Below are 24,701 nucleotides of genomic sequence, written 5' to 3'. Positions count from 1 at the left end.
GAGAAGCCACCTCAATGAGAAGCCCGTGCACCGCAATGAAGAGTAGCCCCTGCTCGCCGCAACTCAAGAAAGCCCATGCGCAGCAACGAAAACCCAATGCAGCCAAAAATAAATAAATAAAATAAATAAGTTTAAGGGAAAAAAATTACAAATCTTTAAAAAAATTAAAAGAAAAAGGAATAATCACAATGCAGGGGCTTCCCTGGTGGTGCAGTGGTTAAGAATCTGCCTGACAATGCAGGGGACACAGGTTTGAGCCCTGGTCCGGGAAGATCCCACATGCCGCGGAGCAACTAAGCCCATGCGACACAACTACTGAGCCTGTGCTCTAGAGCCTGTGAGCCACAACTACTGAGCCCGTGTGCCACAACTACTGAAGCCCGTGAGCCTAGAGCCTGTGCTCCGCAACAAGAGAAGCCACTGCAATGAGAAGCCCGTGCACCACAACAAAGAGCAGCCCCCACTCACTGCAGCTAGAGAAAGCCCATGCACAGCACCGAAGACCCAATGCAGACAAAATAAATAAATAAATAATAAATTTATTTTAGAAAATAATAATAAATAATCACAACCCAAATTTGCTTCAAACCAAAGAGCTTTTAATGGTGTTTATTCCCGAGAGCCTTAATAGGGGTGGTCTCACACATGCTCCATGACTGTCTTCAAGCCAAACCAGGTCTCTTTCACTGTGGGTAAGATCTGATTGGCCAGCAGGAGGAAGTCATATCGATCTGTGTCTCCCAGTTCAAATTCAAATGAGTATTTGATTCCAGAGTCATAGGACCAGTCAATGCTTCCTCCACTGGCTTGGTCTTATGCTATTCCCACTGGCCTCTCACAGCTATGTAACCTCTATATTAAGTTCCACCACTATTAAAAATAAGTCAGAGGGATGTGGGAACAGATGTATATGTATGACTGATTCACTTTGTTATAAAGCAGAAACTAATTAAAAATAATAATAATAATGTCAGGCCCCTATCTGCATGGACCTTGAGAACAGGGATAGCTTAGTAGAGGGCCATGCTTATGAAAAAATACAAGATTAATTTGAAAAGTAAAAGGTGTTACTCAAATGGACACTATACTTAGCCTTCCTTTGGTGTTCTTAGGAGCCTCTGGCTTCACCCACCCATTTGGAATCCTCCCTGCTCTCCTACTGGCATCTTCTACAGCTTAGGGAGGCTACACCACTTTCTTCTTCACTTGGGTGCTAGGTGTAAACATTGTTTCCTCTGGTGGGAGAGAAGGGATTACAAATAGAGGAAGAGATTTGGTCCCTGTCCTCAGGGGACTTTCAGCATAAGGATGGAACAGGTTTTGTTCTGATAACAAATAACATGGCCAGCACCTATATGTGTGAGTAAAACCAACAATGTGCACCTGTGTAATATGTGGCCACTTACGTGACAAATGATAAAGGAAGGTAGCATTAACCTACAAAGACTTCTGACAATCATGACTCAGAAGAGCTAAGCAATAGGTTGGCTCTGAGGCCCGTCCGAGGGAGGGCAGGTAGAGGTCAAATGGAGTCACCTGATCCCTAAGAACGGGGCCGAGCAAAGGGGAAGACCAGGGAGGTTATACCAGGGGAAAGTAGGACTAGTGGTTAATATTGGGGATTAACACTATGAACTCGTGTGTCTTGTGTCTTTGCCTTCACCCACAGCAGCGGTAGTAGCACCTGGTAAATAACAAACACCAAATGGCTGCTGACTTGAACTGAATTTTCCTGGGTACCAAAATTACTAACTTATACCTTTGGTGTGGTCACATGACACAGATGATCCCACTAAGAGGTCCACAGTGGACTGGCTTCAGATTGAATCCTGATTCTGCAAATCATTAGCTGGGTGACCTAAGACAGTCACTTATCTGAGTCCCAAATGCTTCTTCTGTCAAATAAGGATAATAATACTACTTACTTCACAGGGCAGTGAGAATTAAATGGGATAATATAATGTTTATGATTCGATCAATTGTTGAGTGCTTGTTAAATGTGTTAGATGTTATGCTAAATTGGTTTATTTAATCCTCATCTGTGTCACAAGTAGATATTAGTATTAGTCCCATTTTACAGATGAGGAAATCTCAGAGAGATTAAGTGAAGGAGATGGGATAATGCATGTAGAATAGGCATTCAGTAAATGTCAGTTTTGATTATAATCATCATTATCAATAAACGACTAAGATCCCATCAGAAAAGTTGGACCACATTAAGGATCAGAGGTATCTGGAGGAGAGTAGTTCACCAGGAAACTAACAAGCAACATTTATATAGTGCCTTTGAGTTAGTGAACTCTTTTATTCTACATTCTATCTTTAGAGCTTCTCAACAACCCATTTCATAGATGAAAAAACCAAGGGAACCTGGTTTGAGTGACCAGGCTTGAGTGACCTGCCCAAGGTTACTTGGTTCCAAAGTGATGGAACTATAACTCAAACCCAGACCTCTCTCCCCAAGGTCTATGTTTTATTTCCCCCTGAGAACGACTCAAGTAACAACTTCTGGACCAAACACCTGTTGTGATGCAGCTCCTTATAGCCCTTTCCAGATGAGAAACTGCCCAGAAAATGTCTCACCCACCACAGACGTCCAGCCATGTCTTGGGTGGAGTGAAGCAGGTATTCAGCCCAGAGCTGCATTCCAATCAGGGGCAAGAGGCAAAAAGTACTTAACTGGGACTCGTTCTTAGAGGCAGTGCTTGTCCAAGCTGGAATGAGGCCAGAATCAAGGATAAGAGAGTCAGCTCTGGACAGAGATGCAGCAAGAACTTGATTAACCATTAATGGTCACATTACAAAAGATCAGACAGCAAACCCTATACTTGTCTGACATTTGCTTATTGGAAGTATCTTCAACATCTGTGACTTTACCAAAAAAAAACCATACTAAATATAGGCCTTTCAAGGTCTATAATACTTGTAAATATCTCAGAAAAGGAAGGCAGAAAACTAGATTCCTTGTAATAAAATGGCTGAGACCCCATGTACGTGTCTCAGGGGCAAATGATGCCATTCTGCTGACATTCTGAACTCCAGCCTCCACTCAGAGGCGGCCAACCAGAGAAAACATGCATTCCTCAACCTCAAGTGGCCATAATGGCCTTCTACCCCACTGCCACCACTCAGGGGGCCCTCCTCCCTGGAGGTTCCCCCACCAAAGGGGAGGACAATCCCACATGGAACACAGTTAAAAAGGTCTGGGCAACTGTAAGAAGATCAGTCTTCCCAGAGAATAGCCTAAAAAATATGTAGATAGAGCTCCAAAGCTGTTCATTACATCTGACTTGGGAATCGCCTAAAAGAAAAAGAAGTTTGTGCCAATATGTTCATAGTAGCACTACTTAGCAAAAAGTTGAAACAATCCAAAGGCCCAATAACTGGGATATAGCAGTATAATTGAATAACAAACACCTAGAGCGGAAATAACATAAAACTATGTAGGAAATGTACAATTGAATACTACTCAGCCATAAAAAAGGAATGAAATAATGCAACTTGCAGCAACATGGATGGACCTAGAGATTACCATACCAAATGAAGTCAGAAAGAGAAAGATATACCATATGATAGCACTTATATGTGGAATCTAAAATATGACACAAATGAACTTATCTATGAAACAGAAACACACTCACAGACATACAGAACAGACTCGTGGTTTCCAAGGGGGATGGGAGGGGGATGGATTGGGAGTTTGGGATCAGCAGATGCAAACTATTACATACAGGATGGATAAACAACAAGGTCCTACTGTATAGCACAGGGAACTATATTCAATATCCTGTGATAAACCATAATGGAAAAGAATATGAAAAAGAATATATATATGTATAACTGAATCACTTTGTTATACAGTAGAAGTTAATACAACATTGTAAATCGATTATACTTCAATAAAATAAAATTTTTAAAGAACTATATGGGAAATGATGTTAAATGAAAAAAAGCTGAACACAGACATTGATTACAACTAGATAAATATATTTGTGTTCAATGACAAAACATTAATGAAATTGAAACTGATAAAGTATGATCATTATTAGACTCTTTTTTCTATAAAGTTTTAAAAATACATCATAAAAGCAAAAAAGAGAGAGAGAAAGAAAGAAAACCATAATCTGGAAAAAAAAGAAAAAGAAACTTTCATGCTCTGAAATATGACCAAATCAGTAGTTTGGGGATTTCCATTAAGTGTTCTAGATATGGTGAGCAAACTATTACTCCTCTGCTCTCCAAGACTCCCATTAAGAAAACCATGACTGGGACCTCCCTGGTGGCACAGTGGTTAGGAATCCACCTGCCAATGTAAGGGACACAGGTTTGATCCCTGGTCCGGGAAGACCCCACATGCCGTGGAGCAACTAAGCCCGTGCACCACAACTACTGAGCCCATGTGCCACAACTACTGAAGCCTGCGTGTCCTAGAGCCTGTGTTCTACAACAAGAGAAGCCTCCGCAATGAGAAGCCCGTGCACTGCAAGGAAGAGTAGCGCCCGCTCACCACAACTAGAGAAAGCCCACATGCAGCAACAAAGACCCAACGCAGCCAAAAATAAAATAAAAATTTTTTAAAAATCAAGTATGCTTTAAAAAAAAAGAAAACCATGACTAACAAGTGTGCTCTCCCTCAGATTCCCACCATCACCCTCTTACAGAGAGAGCTACGTCAGTGTCCCTAGCATGTCGGCACGCTCTCCTCTTGTTCAAGCCTGATCTGCCCACCTCTGTTTATCCCTTTCTTGCCCCTATTCTCCCCCTCTTTGGAACAGCACTGCCTTGGTCATTTCTTCTCTCTCCTATATCTTCCACCTCTCCCTCTCTATTGTTCCTTTTCCCACAGTCAATAAACAAATCTCTTATCTCAAATACAAAACCCTCCATTCCTCTCTCTCCTTCCCTTCTCATCCATGCTCCTGTGAAGAGTAGTCTACTCACTGGGCCTCCCCTTCTCCCATCCCACGTACTCCTCCAGTAACCCTCACTCTTCTGAAACTGCTCTGGTTACAGTCACCATAAGCTAGTAATGAAAACCCAATGGTAAATGTTCTGTCCTTTTCACATTTGACCTTTTTGTGACCTTTCTGTCATTGTTAACCACTGCCTCCTTCCCAACAATTGCTCCTTCCCTGGTTTCTGAAATGCAAGGTTTTTGGCCTCTCTGCCCAGCCCTGCTGCCATGCCCTCCATCATTGCTAACCACTTCTGCTGCCTAACATCTTGCTCCCCTCCTCTGTCCAGGGCTTTTCCCACTGCAGATGACCTCCTTGCTCTCCTGTTCCAACCACCTTCCCTGTTTCAACTACCCTTAAATCTCTCTCTGCAGAATCCCAGGGGCATACAGCCCAAAGCCTACAGGACAACTCCACTTGAAAACAACACACTTATCTCAACCTCAGTATGTCCAGAGCTGAACTCATCTTTCCAACCCCACCCCTCCCCCCTTCACCTTCCTGGATGTCTCCCTCAGTTAATGGCACCATTCAATGACCATCAGTGAGAAACTCTCCACTTCTGATAAACGACAAAAAACTTTTGATTTTACCTTGTAAATGTCTCACTGGCACTGCTGTAGTGTGAGCCATCATCTCTCCTCTGAACTCTTCCTGCTCTTCTTGTGGGATGTTCCTACTTCGAGTCCATCATCACCACATCCTCCATGTTGTTGCTAATGTGTTTTATCTAAAACACAATGCCTCAGTGCGCTCGTTGCCCTGCTGAAAACTCTCCAATGGCTTCCAGAATCCTTTGGGTTCAAACCTAAATTCTTTAATATGGCACACAAAAACTTGAACTCCCCCAACTCTTGTTACCACTTTCATTCCTTCTTGTAGTTCACAGAGCCCATCATGCAGTGTCACACATCCGTGCCTTTGCATGTGCAATGAGCCAGAATGTCCCATTCCTCTTCCCCTTCTCTAGCCTTCAAAATCCTGCCCTCTTCCTAGATGAAATCAAATCCCCCCAACTTTCTAAGACTTTTGTACCATGTATAGCCAACTATTGCACATATCATGCTAAAGTTTGTCTTCCCATTCATCTCCCATATTAAACAGTGAGTTCTCTGTGGGCTCATTATGTCTCCAGTACTTGGAGACAGGTATATAATCATATACAATGATTAGCACACAGTATATGCTCAATAAAAGTGTGTGTTTTAGGCACAGTTGGTGCCTACAAAAGTTATTTGTTTCCAAAGGATCCACGGGCATGGGAGCACTAGGGAACTCCTGGGCATTCAACTGTGGGGTCCTGAGTTTCTGGCTTTGTCCATAACAAAGTGAGGGGATTCCTTTGGAGGACTAAGAATCTGCATGTGGGTGCATTAGGATTTCCAACAGCGCTGCAGTCATTTCTTGTTCTTATCTCGATTTACTATGGGAGAGAGGAGCATCGGGAAGTCTGACAGCAGGCTCCCAAGCTTTATACCTGCCATTGCCGTTACTCCTGACTTGTCCTCCTCTTTGTTTCCCCAAACTCTGCATGGACAAATGGCTGCAACAGAGTCTATCCACTGAAACCTCTGGGTCCTCTTAAGAGTTGCACCCGTTCTGTCCCCACATACAGTCCATGGGTTTACTTAGGGTGGGAGCCTCTCTTAGCCAAGAAATGGGTAATTAATAAAAGTGATAACTTAGGTCAGAGTCTTGATAAATGCCCATTTTCAGGCAAAGAAATTCCACATAATGAGAGTGAGCCATTAAGGATCAGGACAAGCAGAGAAGAGAACACACAACTCAAATATTTAGGAAGTTATTTGCTCTAAATACCACATAGTAAGTATCTCATGGAGGAGATCTAGCCTCGCCGAAGAAAACTGTGTTAAGTTTGGGTTCCCTGCATTTTTTTTTTTTTTTTTGGCTGTATGCGGGCCTCTCACCGTTGTGGCCTCTCTCGCTGTGGAGCACAGGCTCCGGATGCACAGGCTCAGCAGCCATGGCCCACGGGCCCAGCCGCTCCGCGGCATGTGGGATCCTCCTGGACCAGGGCACGAACCCGTGTACCCTGCATCGGCAGACGGACTCTCAACCACTGCGCCACCAGGGAAGTCCGGGTTCCCTGACTTTTTAAGGCCTACCCATTTCATGTCAGAGCATTTAAAGGCTTTGACCCCAAATCACATGGTGCCTGCTATCTTAGTGGGTCATTTGTAAAAACACGTTAGATACTTACAGATGACTGAGCAGACAGGTTCCACTTTGTACTTGGTGCCATGCAGGCTTGTCAGAGACTGGGCAGCCTTTTGGGCCACTTCATTTTAGAGTGAGAGAACCAAGGAAAGGTGGATAGATAGTGCTTGTCTCTTGGAAGAACAGATGCCCAGTTGCAGAATGTAGAATGGGACAGTCTGATGAACTGGACTCTGGTTAATTAAGCACAACACCCTTTTTGTTTCAACCATTTTCACTGGGAAGTAAGCACAAGTTCACTTCTGTTGGCTCTGAAAATACAACAGACCCTCATTGTTTATTTGATCTTTCAGGTTTTTGTGATAAATACACCAGGGTCATTATTTTGCCACCAGCTCTCCTTGTTCAGGAGCGTGGATGGAAATAGGGTGGGAGTAAGGGGCTAAAGAGAATGTGTACTGACTCAAGGATGTATCCAGGAAGTTGGTTTTCTTTTTTAAACTAGATCCCTACATTGGCTTATTTCCCTATGATTGTCTCTTTTTCCAAGAAGTAGAGCTCAGCAAAGTATTTTCCATTATTTGAGGGTTCCAATTTTGACTGATTGAGGCTTTACTGTCCTTGCTAGGGATAAATGTAAGGTCTTGAACTTGGGTCCAGGAAAACGACTGTACAATTACCAGATGGGGGAAACCTGGCTCAGCAGAATACTCAGAGAGTCTAGGGGTTTCGGCTGTCAATGAGCCCAACATGAGTCAACGGCACGACGCCACTGCCAAAAAACTAATGTGACCCTCCACTGCATAAGCTGGATGAGGGCAGTTACGGTCATGCTCTGCGCTATGCTTGTTAACCCCACAACGCGAGTTTTACCTTCACTTCTGGGAGCTGCCCTTGAAGAACACAGACAAATCAAAGCATATTCGTAAAATAGCAATCAGAAGGGTGAGGGAAGTTGGGAACATATTCTGAGTGCTTGAAGGGATGGGGGTACTTAGCAAGGATAAGGAAAAACCTAGAAGAAGCGGGTTACTATCTTCAAGTAATTAATGAATTTGTCTCTCAAAGGGAAATAAACTTGCTCTCTGGAGCAAGACGATAAACCAGGGCTGGTATGTGAAAACCATAAGCAGAAGGCTTGAGCTCAAACAATCAAATCTGCCCCAACATGGAAAAGGCTCCCTTGGAGGCAGGGAGCTATCCAATCATAGGCTGGATGACTATATATGGTAGAGATTTAAGCACCAGGTTTAGGTAATGTAAGGTTATCTAGAGCTACTAAAAGTACCTTTGACATTCAACCCTGACATTCTCTCTCCCTTGATTCAACCTTTAGTGATAATATTCACCATCAAAACCCTGAAAACTGCCTTACAGGGGCTAAAATGCAACTGATGAGATGAAAGATACACCTGAATTTGAATAATCTATTCCATTTCTGCTAGCTGCTGACAACAATCTACTTGAAAGTAAACTGACCAAAAGGTCCCATCTCAGGGCTTTATCTCTAATATATGGGTTTCAAAAACCAAGCCTAAAAGCCAAATTGGAAATATTTGCACATTCTCTTCAGCTGGGGTAGCACTTGCTCAATTACAAGCAGCCCCCTGAGATGTCACCATGTGACTTAAGGCTGCCACCAGTTTGCTCATTCCTGAAACAGGAAAGACGATGGAGGGTATCAAGTGATACCTTAGGGAAGTGTTTTATGCCCAGCATACACCAGTGCAGTATGATGATGGATCACAGAGCCAAAGACACCAGGAAGGTATAAGGCAAAGAGCTGGGAGGCAGCACTGCTTAGCATAGAGCAACTGACTACAGATCCAAGAGCTTCAGGTCCAAATCCAAGTGATTATTTCCTAAGCAACAGAAAATACATCCTGGGAATTTATAGTCGAATCAGGCTCCTGCTCATCTAGATTAAGGCAACAATAATTTCATGAATTCTATTTCCCAAGGAAATTTAATTTAGGCAAGTCTTTCAAACCTGTGCCTGTGTCACAATCTTCTCAGTGGTTGGACATATTATGTCTCATTCATACTTGTAACCTGTCACTAGTATACCCCCATCTCAGTACCTATCTTTATGACTGAAACTTATTTGTCCACACCATGGATGTTTGTGTCTGAAATGAAGTTTCAGAAACTTACAGGCTCATCAAATTTATGTGACTCGGCACATGTATACCCATAGGGGAACATCAGCAGCTGGGAATAGCTGTGGAAGGTAATGAAGGCCGTGACTTTTCCAGGACTCTTGATAAAGTCCACTATGGATTTCACTTCAACTTCAGAGTTGGCACTGGGTCTATGGTATGAGTCAGAGCAAGGGTTATTGCTGGCTCCAGGTTGTGATGGGATGCAGAAGAAGCCAAGTGAGAACAGTGAGCTTTAAGGAGACAGTGTATGGAGGCAGTTACCATGCATCACTTCAGTTCCTCCTCTGGAAATCAGAGCAAGATTGTCATTGTGTTAGATTGAATTACTACCTAAAGACACAGTCAGGAGACCTAACTCAAGAGATTCTGGACACATTTCTCCTTTAAAAACATGGCTCCTCTATATGGCAGAAAGAACTATCAAATTAAATCATCCCCTCTCTGTGGGAGTTGTTGGAAGAAAAGCTAGATTTAATATTATAGATGGAATTCCTGCATTGGGTGGGAGTTGAGCAAGCTCATTTTCTGGGATTTCTTCCAATTCTTAGAGCCCAAGAGTAGAAGATTCTATGCATCTGTACTTCTAAGTCACAGAGCCACAAATGCAAGGAACCTCTGATACCCTTTCTGTAGTGAGGAAGTCACAATTACTTCTGACAAAAAGGCTACCTTTGGCCTCATTTTCTCAGCTACTGGAGTTACTCATGACCACTGAAGTGGGCCCACTGTGGCCTGGCCAGGGCTCTGAATGCTAGAGAAACTCTGAGGGGACAGGTAGAGGCTGGGACTCCACAGTCTCTAAATGATACGGACAAAGTATATATACAACCTATCACCTCATTTGGAGATTATTTAATAAGAACAACAACCCAGGAAAATTTTTGACTTTGAATTGCTGGACATTGTTCAGTATTTTGGATCTGATGCTTTGATTTTTTTCTTTCCTACACTAAAAAAAAAAAGAATTTGTAAAAGCGATGAATGAAGTTGCCACTCATCCATACCCCGTCAGTGCATCCTTTCTTGGTTCAATGATTCTCGTTAATTCATCTGTCTTTCAAGTCTTTAGTGATTGCCTTCTATGTGTCAGACACTATGCTAGGTGTTCGGAACACTACAGTGGAAAAGACAGTTTCTAACATTACTGCTATCATACCTAATGAGGAAAAACCAAATACATTTTAACTCTGTGATTAGAGAAACATAAGGGGTTTTAACTGGTGCCTGAAAGCAAAAAGGAGCCCCCCAACCAGCCTGGCACTGGACCCCGAAAAATTAGAGCTCTGAGTCAACAAAGGCAGAGCAGGAAGCAAGTATTTTCTCTTTGAATCTATTTTGAAAATCAGTTTCCTAATCTTATTCGTACTTCATTTTAGTTTTCTTTCTCGAAGCATCCACAGATGATGTAATGCTTCTCCTGTGACTAGATCCCAACCCCCTCTAGTGGTTGGTTCAGGGCTTCCTGGGGCTTCCCGCCACCACACAAAGTCTTGCTCTGGAAGCTCAGAAGCTGAGCCGGGATACAGCTTATGGGAAAACCAAGATGTGAGACAAAATATATTAAATGCTCCTCAGAGCTCAGTGACAGCACTGTGTGCCTGTGAAGGGAATTTAGTGAAGTGTTTTTCAAATAGGTTTTTAAATAGCTTCAATCCTGAATGGGCTTAGCAGGCTGACAGCACTGCAGAGCCATGCAAATAGCTATCTGGCCAGACAACATCTGACTATCCCTGGGGGAAAGTCCCCATGCTCACCTCCAAAACCCACGTCCCAGTTCCGGTTAGGATCAACACCAACACTGAGGCTTCCAGATACCTTGAATTGGGTCTTCTGCCACATACGATTCTTTAAAATCCAACGGAAAGAAAATACAGGGAAAAAAAAGATGGTCACTCAGTCCAGTGAGAAGTTTCCTTTAGAATTTTGTTAATTTCTCTCAATCCCTCACGGGAAGGCCCTTTTGGAATTGCACTCATTTCCCTTGCCCACAGACTTGACCAGTAGTCCTCACACAGGGTTCTGCTTGGAGCTTCTCGGCCGTCTCACCGAGGCAAGAAGTAAATAAGCCCCCATCTCCTCCAATGAACACCTGCCAAACCATGTTCCGTAGAACCACAGTCCTCTCAAACGTTAACAATAACAACAAAAAACAAAAATTAAAAAACAAAAAAATAGTGAGGAGAGCCCGAGGGTTCTGTGATAGAACATTTTGGGAAAATACAGGGTTAAATTGGCTAATTTACTTCAGAACTTCTAATGTTTTTTTTTTAATGCTTTAATGTTTTTTATGAAGCTCCAAGAGAGGGATATAGTAGGTGGTATTTCCCAAACTTGACTGTGGAACCCTGTATTCATAGGGTATCTCATGAGATGAGTACTACTATTTCTACAAGTTCCTTCTGAACACGCGTTGAAAAATGCTATCATAGTCTGCTCTCTCCAAAAATAAACTTGAAGCTCTGATTCATTTTGAATATACGTGGGGTCACAGTTGCCATAATGGTGTTCTGTAATGAGATTTTTAAAGAAAAAAAAACTGCATAATTCGTTTTTGTGATATAACAGAGGATTTCTTCTATAGATTGTAAATGTAAGTAAAATGCCAGATGCATTGTACCGCCTACCTAAATCCTACAGCAATCTAATTGTCAGCAGGTAACATCCGCCTCCTATTTCTATCAATCCTACCATCAAAACGCAGGGATAATTGGAACAAATCTCCTAGGTGACTCAAAGTGAACACTGAACTCTAATAGCCCAGCCTAACAGCTGAAATGGGCTCTGACCAAGGCAATATGGAAAGATATCGTGTGTTGGAAAATGAAATGATTGTAAACATCACTATATGCCTCAATTCAGGGCCACTACTGAGAGATGAGACATTCTGTTTAGGGTAAATCAAGAACAGAAAAATCACTTTTGTTTTGTTTTGAAGTTCTTACACATCTCCTTAAATTCTTGTTCAAGAGAAAAAGTCCAGGCTTCCTTTGGTTTGAGAGAACACATAGCCATCAGAGCAGCAGGAAGATGTCCATCGTATCCAATCAAAGTGATGGATGGGTCATTTCCATAATCAGAGGCAATTTGAGCAGAGACAACAACATATATGTCAATCTCACACTCCCCTTTCACCAGGAAACAGAGGAGAGAATATTAAGGCAATGTGTTTTTTCCAAACATGAACTATCACTGCGGGTCAGTGAGAGTCTTCCAGGACTACAGCCCAATCTCCTATTAACGTGTTTAATACGCCAGTGTCAATACTTTTATTTCCGATCAGAATAATTTACTTACATTAAATAAAAATCAGGTATCACTTATCCATTATCTCTCAAAAGCAGAATTCTTCCAATTAATTTTAGTGAGGCATTTTGCAATGGTGGGCAATGTGTTTGTGGCTCAGAGGGACCTATGAACCAAAGAAATCTTTTCAGTTTTCTTAATCACCACACAGGCTATACCTTCTCAAAAGTACTCACAACTAACATCAGATTACTTAATTATGCAGAGACTTCTCTAAAGACCCAGAGAACCAGTTAAATTCCATTTGGGGAATTACATTTCTACTTGTGATCAATTGCAGTAGAGTTTAAGTTTCTGCTGGATTAAAATTTATTCATTTCCTGTGCTCAGCCATCCTAAGGCATTATTATTCAACTGTTAAATATCCATTTCATAATACCCTAAAGGTAACTGCATTTTAATTGAAGGGAAAAATGTATCAGCCGGTATGCATGTGGTTGTACATGCTTGAATGATCTGATGTGGATTGATTTCCTTTGCTCATGAATTAACATTGATTTATAGCATGTCATTTTTGAATTACTTAAGAAATACCAGACTAGGGCACACCCAGCACGGTGTCCTGACTCTAATTTCAAATGAACATGTGGAAGAGAGATATCACTACACCCTAACTTTAAGTGAGATTTGGAAATTTTTCAGAACCCAAAAACCCTCAACGAGTTCCACTTTGTATCTGTAGGTCAAAGTAAACTCTTCTAGCCCTTGTTTATATTCTCTGAGCTCCTTCTGTGATTTTATAGATCTCTAGTACATCATGCCACAGCCCTAGGAGCTCCAGGCAGCAAAGCAATGTTCTCTAATCTGTTCTTATGCTGAAATCTGACTCTTGGTATCCTTACTTGCCACCCTCTTAATCTCTTTTAGCTCTCACTATCTTTTTTAAAAAATTTATTTCATTTATTATTTTTGCCTGCATTGAGTCTTCGTTGCTGTGCATGGGCTTTCTCTAGTTGCGGCGAGCAGGGGCTACTCTTCGTTGCGGTGCACAGGCTTCTTATTGCAGTGGCTTCTGTTGTTGCAGAGCACGGGCTCTAGACACGCGGGCTTCAGTAGTTGTGGCACGCAGGCTCAGTAGTTGTGCCTCACGGGCTCTAGAGCACACGCTCAGTAGTTGTGGTGCGCGGGCTTAGTTGCTCCACGGCATGTGGGATCTTCCCAAACCAGGGATTGAACCCGTGTCCCTGAACTAGCAGGTGGATTCTTAACCACTGCGCCACCAAGGAAGTCCATAGCTCTATCTTTTAACAGAGCACGCAGTGGTCAGCAGGTTGGGGGAGTACGGAGGTACATGCCAGGGTGCTGGGTGGGGCAATACCAAATTAGGTTTGAATGGGTCTGTTTCCTGACTGTGTGACAAGAGAAGGGCTTGGGATGAGAGCGTCAGCCATAGGACCACAGGGATTGCTGTGAGGTTAGGTGGGGCCTTACCCCAGAAAGACAAAATAAATGGGGAATTTGGGGCAAAATGACCTTATTTGCAGTTCACAGTGCAGTAGATTGTGTAACCCACTCACCAGCATGGATCCCAGCCTCTAGCCAGATAGCCAGCTTGTCTCCTCCCGTGATGAACTGCAAAACAAGTGTGGAAATGTGAATGGCTCCACCACCACAGACCCCTTGTCTGTTCCTCTTTCTGTACTTGATGTGGTTGAGAAGGAGGAGGTGTAGACAGTGATGCTATCAATTAACTTTTCATTTAACGTGGGATTTTTTTGTCCCTTTCCTTTAATGTAAACTTAAATACAGGCTAACAAGAGGGCCATCATTTGATGTTTGTAAAAAATCATTGCAGATAATGTGATGACATGAAAATATGTTCATCATATGCCATAAATTTTTAAAAATAGATTACCAAATAGTATGATACCATTTTTATTTCTTAAAAGGCTAGCTCATGTGTATGTATACATATGTACACACACAAACATCGGAGAAAAAGGGAGGGGGGAAAGAAAAGAGAGGAAAAAATAGAAAGATATACAACAAAATGTTAATAGCTATCAATCCCATAGTTGTGAAATTAGTAAAATAGGGATGTTTTTTCATTTTTTGTTTGTTTCTCTGTTCTCCATTTTTTGCAATGATTGTGTTATTTTTGTAATAAAAATGCTTGTGGTAACCTTTTGAGTCCTTCATAAAAACAGGATGGTAGGCTCTGGAAGTCCTTTCCAGAGTTTAAATTTTATGATCTAAGGGACTCAGCTTTATTTGGAACAGTGGCTTTGCCAATTGAATCAGTAAATGGGGAGGAAAAGATTATTTTTGCACCATCAATTTCTATCTTCCTGCAGCATTCTAAACATCACAGATAAGGTAAATGAGAAGTGTAAATCCCTGCTAAAAATTACTTTTCAAGGGTTTTGAGAGTTTTAGTTTAAAGTGTTTCATGCTTTTTCCTCCAAAGAGCTCACATAGGGAACTTTGGAAAACAAATAACATTCTCAACCACGAACCACCGAAACACCCGGGAGAAGGAAAGTCCAGGAAAACCCAAGGGGGAGGAGAATCTGGGGTTTCCTGACCCAACTGCAGGAGAAACAGGGAAAAGGAAATCAAAAGAAAAGAAGGTAGTAAATATGAGCAAATGTGCCATGGTGTCATAAAGTAGGCAAACCACTCCTCCCAGGCCTGCTTTGGGAGAAACGCTCTGGAGAAATCCATCTGTCCCAGTGAGTCCGTTGGTCCTCAGCCATAATGGTTCCAAATTTAGCAGGGAGTTGTGACATTATCTTTTTTTTTTTCCCCCTTAACAAACTCTTTCTAGGAAATCTGGTGAAATACTTTTCACTCTTTTGCAAGGCAAGGTGAAAAAGCTTGAAATTATCAGCACTAACTGTTGTCAGCGTGTACAGGTTGAAGTAAAACCATAACCTTTTTCTGGCTAGCAAGTAAAAAATGCCTGCGTTTCTGGGCATTTGCCTTTGCCATTTGGTTGCCCATCATTCTGCACACCGCAAGAACTGTTTTGGTTTTAAATGCGGCTCCAGCAAGTACCTGGAACTTTTATTTCTTTTTCTTTTTTTTTTTAAACTCTCGGTTTAAAAAAAAAAACAAAAGAAACGAGTAAAAGAAAAACAAGGCACAGCACTGCTACCTTGATTAATTACAGAATACCTCCCCCTTCCCAGCTCACCCAGGGGCCCGAACCACCTCCCCCTTCCTCTGTTTCTATTGGTGCATACGCCTGTTTCCCTGAGAGCACATCTATCAAGAGGAGAACATTAATTCACTCCTGCAGACCTGCGTCAGCTCGCGCAATAAAAAGAAGAAGAAAGGGAGGTGGAGGAAGCAGGGAGGTGGATAGTCAAAACCAGCAAGGACTGGTTAGGAGGAGAGGAAAAAAAAAAAAAAAAAGGAACAGCTCTGCAGGCGGAGCCTGTACTGACAGCCCGCCTGGGAAGACCGGGATTCTAGAAGCATCGAGAGGAAAAATCACCACTGCACCTGTGTACCTTGAGCTCGTTCATGGGCCGGTTTTTGAAAGAATAGCCAATGTTCACTTTGCTCACTAGACCAGGGTGCTCAGCAACGAGGTTATCCATCTCTCAGGAAATCTGAAATGTTTAGGATGAAGAAATAGACATTTGCAAATGAATAATCTGGTGCATCCATTAGTGACTTTTCTCTCTCCTCCATTTCCATTCCCTGAGGGAATGGAGAGGGCCACGGGGCAGATGCTGTGCGACTGGGGACGCTGGAATCAAAGCTAAGAGATGATGAGTCACTGGGCATCCGCAGGGGCTGGGAAAAGGGAAGCCATTTTGTGGCAGCGGAGCCGGCTCTCTCCAGTTTTGTGCTTCAAACAAAATGGCACTGCTCTGGTTTCCCTGTGGCTTGCCTCAAGCCAGCTCTGAGGTGGAACTTCCCCAGCCAGAAAGCATCTTCCCTCACTAGCAAAGGAACACAAATGGTAGTGGCACCAAAAAAAAAAAAAAAAAAAGAGGTGGATTTAGAAGCAGGCGCTGCAAAACGCAGCCGGGCTGGTTCAGACCGGGGCAACAGGGTGCCTGCCTCAGAGGCACTTCTGCCACAAGCCACTTCGGCTCCTATTTGCAGGGCTGATTGCAATCCTGTACAGCTGGGGCACCCAAACTGTGTCCATTACTGGGATTGAGACATGTCTGGGCGTGTCTGGAGAGTGATCGGCATGAAAACAGCTCCTCCAGCTGTTGCCAGCATTTGGTCTCCGTAGGACGTGGACAGCAATTTGTGAGGCCAGGCAAAGGAGGGAGCGCATCCTGTTTCGGCCACTCCCTTTTCTCCCTCACTCTCTGTACTGGTCCACAGTCCCTACTCTGAAACCCTTTAGGGACCATACATAATTCAAATTAAGATTTGTGTGTGTGTGTGTGCAATTTTAAAAAGGTAGAAAAATACATTTTACACATGTGGCAGTGCTCCATACTCAGGCACATTAATATTTCTGGCAGTAAAATAAGTGAGTAGCAAGTCAGTTCAGGTCAGATTTTGCCCCTAAATGAGTTTAGTTCAGGTCAGGGTTTGCCACCAAATAAATGCAGGGGGAAAATTGTTTTCTAAGTTCTCTGCATTTTAGAATTGCTGATTTAGGGAATCAGCACCTACCAGACAATCTCCTATCTGGCTCTTTCCTGCTCCTCCACCTCTCCCCTTAACCCCCAACCCCCATCTCATCCCCTCCCCCACCCTCCCAAATCAGTTAGTGCAAGCAGACACCTGTACCCCCCAAGAAGAGCTATGTGTCACAAAGAGGCAGATGTAGCACTGTCCAGGTGATCCAGGTGAAGGAAGGGGCATTCTTCACACCAACAAAACTCAGGAAAGATGCAGAGAGATTGCACAAGACTTTGCTGCCATGAGGTCTAGGAGAATTTGGCAGGTTGGGAGACTCCACCATTGGCTGGAAGTCAGTGGTATCAAGTGTCCCCTGATTCCAGCATCAGTGGTAGCCATGAAGCACAGCTCTCAGATGGCTTGTGGGTGGCACAGGTCAGAAATCAGCCAGGGGACCTCGAGGGGAGAGTATGATCATTAGAGGCTGTCTTGTGCTCACTTAAGCCACTCCTGGACACTTCTAAATAATGCAGTGGCTGCTGGGATGGGCAGGTGGGCTTCAGGTCCTAACTTAAGGCAGTGACACTGATACTGGCTGTGAAATCCTAGGGAAATTTGGAGAAGTTAGGAAATAATATGAGAATAATTTCCATTAAATTACCAAGTAGAAGTATAGGCCTTGTTATCAGAGGAAAGCATGGCCCATTTCTCTGATGTTCATTTTGAAACGCCTACCTCTTCCAAGGTATAGATAAGCCTCAAAGTTGAAGTTACCATTCTGTTCTCTTCTCTGAGTAAGTAACATTTCTTCATTCTCCTTGTCCAAGAGAGCCTAAGATAAATCAGTCACACCTATGATTAGTTTATAGCAATGCATTTGAATCTACAGTTGTGAGGGAAGTGGTGACATTCAGGCCCCAGTCCCAAGCATTCTTCTTTCTGTCCTATAGGCTTTGGGGTCATGCCTTTCCCTCATTCTGGCAGCACCCTGAAAGGGGATGGGGCATTAATGAGACTTCGGGCCAGACAGATGCTGCAAATATAGGATGACAGTCAGTCCTGTGGTTGTGTTATGGCTCATTCTCCCTTTCTGGGAACCCAGGGTCAGAGGTAACCTCCAATTAAAAACTAAATGAGTAACAACTTACATTTGCCTACTTTGACTCACAATCTTCAGTTTGCCCTTTGTATTTCATGCCAGAGACTCTTTTTTGCCCTTTCCATTATATTTTTTATTACCATATCCACTTGTACCAAATGCAAAAAAGAGAGGGATAGAACCTTCCTACCCACTGCAGGGGTAGTCCAGACTTCAGGAAGGCCCTAGTGGTACCCACAGGTCCCTTCCCTGGCAGAGGGTACCCAAAGATAAAAGAGGATGGACCTTCAGTTCATATGGACCAGCAAGCCTCTGGAAGAGTGGGCTGTGGGATAATTACTTGAACATCTTCAATCACAATGGAAAGAGCAATTCCCTCGGACTTTAAGGAAACTTCGACTGCCTGGATGCTGACAAAGGGAACTCGGACATGGATTGTCTCTCCTGGGATGGTGGGTGATTTCCAGAAATCAAGCTGAAAGGGATAAAAGGCCAAGGCAATGACTGGGTCATTCCAGGGAAATGGACAGCTCGGTGTGGATAGATTTCAAGAAATCAATTCGTTATCTATTTTACCTCAAGCCTCCAAGACTAGAATCGTTGTGGAATCGCTATGATGTTGCAAAAGTGTTTTTAAATGTCCAAGCATCAGGGCTTCCTGGTGGCGCACTGGTTGAGAGTCTGCCTGCCGATGCAGGGGACGCGGGTTCGTGCCCCGGTCCGGGAAGATCCCACGTGCCGCGGAGCGGCTGGGCCCGTGAGCCATGGCCGCTGAGCCTGCGCGTCTGGAGCCTGTGCTCCACAACGGGAGAGGCCACAACAGTGAGAGGCCCACATACCGGAAAAAACAAACAAACAAAAAAACTTTCAAACCTAAATGTCCAAGCATCAGCATATGTGTTATATGGTTTCCCCCCCAATATGGTTAAATATTAAAACTGGAAGAAGGTAAAGATTATTTAAAACTATGGCAGTTTTTTTAACAGTTGACATTCAGGTGACCCAATTCATTTCATAACAGAATATTAATACTATAAATTATTTAGGAGGGAAATAATGCATTAAAGGTGTTCAATAATTTTTCAAAATAACTTTCACATTTGATTTCTCTTTTCATTCTTACAAAACATCTGTGAGATAGGAGAATGGTATATTTATCCTCATTATACTGAATGGGAGAGAAGTCAGTATGACATTGGGCAAGTCACCTACCTTCTCTGAGATGCAGAAGGTAGATGACTTGCCCAATGTCATACAGATGGGACCAGAGCCCAGGAGTTCTGGATCCCAGCTCCATGAGTGAGCATTCCATACTTCTCATCAGAGAAGACAAGATACAATCCAAAGTAAGAGATCTTAGTCATCGTGTCTAACTGTGGAGTATTCACTCTGGGAAACAGAAGCCCCCTCCAGGACAGATACCTGAAGATGTTCTTCAGCCTCCAATTCCACCAGAGCTTTTATTTGTTCTTCACTCCTTGGTGTGCTCTCAAGAACTTGGTCTCTAAAAAATATTACCCACAGACATGACCTTAAAAACAAAACCTAGACGCTGTTTCCTGTTGCTTTCTGCTCCTGTTAGTCTCCGCACATAAGAGGTTAATGCAGCAGTCAGTAATCTCTTTGACAATCAAGAAATTAATAAATAGTATACTGACCCACATCCCCAGAATGAGGAGTTGATAGAATGGCTTTATTTCCCCCAAGGAAATGTTATCTAAATAATAATTAAGAGCTGTACCTAATCCTAGCAGGAACTTTGCCAATAAAGTTACCTTTCCTTTAGCTAATGATTATTTATCAAGTAACACCTGCTGCTCATAAAGCATCGGCTTTTAAAACTTGTCTGTTCCTGTTTTTCAGAAATAAGTTTTAAAAAGGTAGAATAATTAATTTGGTGCTTATAAGTGCTCAAAAGAGGAATCAAATTTACATCTGGGTAGACCTAGGGTGTTTTTGTTGTTAACTGAAAGGTATCAGAGTTCCATCTCCAAACCCCATTCATGTGGCCCAAACTTGGGGTATTGCTAGGGACAATTGAAACCCAGACAAATCATGGTGTGTGTGTATGTGTGTCTCTCTCTCCACACACACACACACACACACACACACCCAGACAAATCATGGTGTGTGTGTATGTGTGTCTCTCTCTCCACACACACACACACACACACACACCCAGACAAATCATGGTGTGTATGTGTGTCTCTCTCTACACACACACACACACACACACACACACACACACACGAGTAATGAAGGATATCAAGGACTCCTTGGCAGCAAAGAGAAGTTGCAAAACAAGCAAACAAATATCCTTTAAAAAAGTTCAGTAGTAGAGCTGGATTTCTTATAGCCCTTCCTTGGTGACAGGTTTTTCCTCTCTCCCTTTCTCTGAGTAGGCTGACTTCCTGAGTCACCGCCCTGCCCATTTATGCAGTGGGGAAGGGATTGGTACAAAGAGCCATAATAAGGGACCAGAACCCAGACCCTCTGAAATCAAGTATCATCCAATTTCCAGTGAACTCCAGTGGATTGCATAAGTGATAGAATGTGAGCTCTTCAAGTCTCTTCTGCCTCCCAGTATCCACTGGCCATAGATGGTCTGAAAAATCTTCCATTTGAGTCTCATTCCTTTTGGTAAATGTATAGACTCCCAGGAGTCCTCCTTTAAAATGGGAAGGCACTGGGAAAAATAATACATTGGGCTAATATTTCCTGGTGTGTGTTCTAAGGAATAATAGCCCTTTGAGTTGTTCAGCATGCATGCATAAATAAATAAATTAAGTAAGTAAGTAAATAAATAAATAAATGAATGAATGAAGGTGGAGAGGAGTTTGAGGATCAAAAAAAAAAAAAAAAAAAGGATAGCTGCAGCAACCTAGATCCCCTCTTATAGGTTTACAATACACACTAATTTAGTAAAAGTTCCTAGAAATTCTATAGTTTGTTTAACTCTCTGATTCCCAAATTTATTTGATCATCCATTTTTTTGGGCCAAATTTATTTGGCCACTTCATTAGTTCCCTGCAACACTCTTCAAGAAATGCTGTCTAAAGCTCTTCATAGAATCTTGAAACCAAAGTACTTTGGAGCAAAGATGGATCCTACAAAGCCATGAGAGTTGGATTTGGGCTGAAGTCTGCAGCTCTGGTCCTCCCACTTCATGAGGTCCCACTGCCTAGACACTAGATCTGAAGATGGGAGGACTTAAGGTGACATGGAGGATGAAGTCCAGAAAGGTAGGGAGGAGGATGGGAGAGTAACCCAGCACTTACTGAAATGACACAGAGACAAATGACCAAACAGCTTTATTTTCACAGATGTCTGTCATCCCCATATTCTGATCATCAGAGGGGAAAAAGATTAAGGACAGAGAGAAATAGGGTGCATGTGTTCTGTTTTCACTTTTGGTTTTTTTTTCTTTAAATTCATTCATCTCTTTTTTTATCACTCATTCCTATTATTTCCACTACCCCCTCTCCAAATCTAAAAGAACTCTGAAAATGCTGAACGCTTACACTCATTATTCTGCAACAATCCAGTGAGATACTCTGTGAATCAGGTAAGCAAAATTCAAATAGGCATCAGAAAGCATAACTTACCCCACAGATGTTTCTCGACAGAGGATATGCCCCCAAAAGGGCACCAAAAAACAGGATCAATCGCATAGTCAAGGATCTTCCAAGAGTCCAGAATTCGGTGTCACTCCTGAACTTTATTTATAGGGACACCACGGCTGAGGGTGACCTGTTGGCAGTCTAAGAACTCAAGTAAATTCCCACATGGTAAAATTCCCACCTGCATGTCAAAGTCTCAAGACTGTAGACACCCACCTGTGTGATATCACCAATCCATACATTTCACATTCTTTCAATGAGATAACAAACTTTGATGGAAAGAAAACAAAATTGCTAGAGCATACCAAGGGCAAATCATGCATTTATGATTTAGAACATAAAGTGACACTAACTCTGACCAGTGACAGAAGCCAGATTAATAGACCTAGAGGTTAAAGTCTTTCCTGGGTCTCTGACAGAAAAGGGGCACAGCATTTACAGTAATTACTCAGGCATCCTGTCTATCACATTCCATTAGTTGGCTCATTTGTTTATTTTTATAATGTTTACCCTGAGACACTGCAATCATTTAGTCCATATCTGCTGAATCTCCCTGTAGATATGGCCTGTTCCAGTCCTCACACTATATTAAAACAAAACAGAAGGCCTTTTAATATTCAATTTTGAACTGTTTCTAAAGTGATCCATCTGCATTTGTACCAAATTGATGTCCCTGTTTCTGTGCTTTTTTCCAAAATGAAAATGTCTTTCTAATTATGACAATGAAATTGCTTGTTACAGAAAGTTTGGATTAAAAGGAAGTGTTTTATTTAATAACCAATAATTCCTCCACCCAAAGAAAACCATTTGGAGTATATCTTTCCAAACTTCTTTCAATGTTTTAGAGCTTTTTCTTAAACAAAGATTAGACCATAACATATATTCTGATTTTTAAACAAAGGTTTTTTTAAACAAAGGCAACCTTTCCTTGTCTATAAACATACATCTACATTGATCTGACTTTGTTCCTCATTGCAAAAGGAGAAGATACACCATTCTATTTTTAGGATTCATATTTTATTATATTTTATTCTTCACACACATTATATTCAGCCTAGCAAGTATCAACCAACAGACACAAGGAAATTTTCATCTGTCCTCTTGTAACTGAAAGTGGGGTCCAGCTGCTCGCTGCTCAAAAGCCAATAAAGAGGCCAGGTTTGCGGAAAGGAAAGTTTGCTTTATTTTGGATGCCTACAACTGTTGGGGGAGTGGGGGAAGGGCAGACATCTGTCCAAAGGCCTACTCCGACAATCAGGGGGCAAGAGCTTTTATAGGCGGAGGGAGGGGGCTGCATGCAGAAACAGCAGTCAGCTCTGACTGATATCCTGAAATTGGTCATGAGGTGGTCTGACCAGCATCATCTTGATTGTTTCAAGTACAGTTAGTCTTCAGTTCCAGGGTCTGTTTGTTCCCATTTCCTTGAGGCCAATTTTTGGAATCGTGGCAGCTTATGTCATGGCTACAGCCTGGTCATCACGTAGTTAACTTCTTCCACCTGGCGGGGGTTTCAGTATCTATAAGACAGCTCACAGGATAGGGCCCAGGATATTATCTATAGCCCTTGAGAAAGAACTAAAGGTCCTTGACTATGCTTAATGACTAAACTACTATTATTTGGTCTCCTTTGACTATTTTCCTTTGTTTCTGCATGTTCTCACTTCTCTGATTAAACTTATTTTTTGGCTAAAGTTTTTTCACAGACAAAAGGACAGGCAGAGGACCTGGGGGACAAAGACCAAAGGGTCCTGCTCCGTTTCACTCGGTGTGTCAAATTCTTTACCTGCACACACTCTAAATCCCTGGGTTAGAATTTTCAAGTACGTACTTTAAGGGTGTTTCTGGTTTTTTCATTCTCTTGGGTGTTGGGAAGAAGAAAGAAACCAAGAGGCAGAGACCATAATTCATCCTCATGTCCCCAGCACCTAGCAAGTAGACCGTAGTCATATGAATTGAAATTAACATACTTCTGGAGAAGGCCTGCACACAGCAACAAAGACCCAACACAGACAAAAATAAATAAATAAAATAAATTAATTTTTTAGAAAAAAGAAAGAAAGAAATTAAGGTACTTGCAGAATCAGTAAAAGCTTCTTGGAAAAGATGGGCAGATAGGATTTGCTGAGGACAGTATGGATTTCTGGTGGTTTGGAAACATGAGAAAGGTAGAGAACTGGGGGAAAATGGTACACGATAGAGTTGGGAGGAAATCTGCCCCACTTGGGCAGACCTGACCCTGGGCATGGTGGAGAAGGTAGAATATGAAAAGAAAATACGAGAAGGTGATAGAGGGCCTCACAGTTCAAGCAGAAGACTTTACACGGGATGAAAGGGGCAAATGTAGAGACTCAGAAGGTTTCTGAGCTGGTAAGTGACTGCAGTCTTGAGAATGGTAAATCATGCACGATGGTTGCAGGGCAGAGACGCTTTAAGCAGGAAGCCAAGCAAGGAGCTTCCTGGAGAAATCCAGATTTTTAAACGATGCATCTGGGCTGGGTGGTGGCTGAGGGAATGCACGAGAAGGGCTCCAAGAGGCATTTCAGTGGAAGAATCAGAGTCCCTGGTGAGTGACTGGTGCCTGACTGGGCATAGGAGAAGTCAGGAAAAGGGTATATACCAGTGGGTGGGAAAGGAGGGGCAGATAGCCACCTCCACAGCAGCCTCTGAGCATTTCCTCACCCAATTGTCACAGTGTGTGAACTTCCACTGTAAGAATTTGTTTTATCTCCCTTACAATATGCTTTCAAAGAGGAATTTTTGCTGAGAGTTACTACCCAATGAGTTGAGTTCACTGTAAGTGTTAGGGACATGACAGCTCTCTTCTCTTCCTTAAAAAGATAGTGGGGAT

At 42.6% G+C, this 24,701-nt stretch overlaps 1 protein-coding gene across 1 annotated transcript; it reads right to left on the bottom strand.

Annotated features, from left to right (window-relative positions):
• Positions 1–624: 624 nt before the first annotated feature.
• Positions 625–21,904, bottom strand: CPA2 (carboxypeptidase A2; the record flags this gene model as incomplete). The annotated part of the gene is given in 17 exon segments (XM_082632375.1): positions 625–639; positions 643–812; positions 7,177–7,261; positions 9,288–9,487; positions 11,050–11,140; positions 12,282–12,312; positions 12,314–12,340; positions 12,342–12,395; positions 14,088–14,170; positions 16,054–16,146; positions 16,150–16,155; positions 17,870–17,884; positions 17,886–17,966; positions 18,574–18,708; positions 19,656–19,737; positions 21,839–21,870; positions 21,872–21,904. Coding segments are annotated over 17 exon segments (1,233 nt in total).
• Positions 21,905–24,701: the final 2,797 nt, after the last annotated feature.

The sequence above is a fragment of the Mesoplodon mirus genome (assembly GCF_964341445.2).
Source record: "Mesoplodon mirus genome assembly, chromosome: 9".
Taxonomy (NCBI): domain Eukaryota; kingdom Metazoa; phylum Chordata; class Mammalia; order Artiodactyla; family Ziphiidae; genus Mesoplodon; species Mesoplodon mirus.
This window is presented reverse-complemented; position numbering and strand designations above follow the sequence as displayed.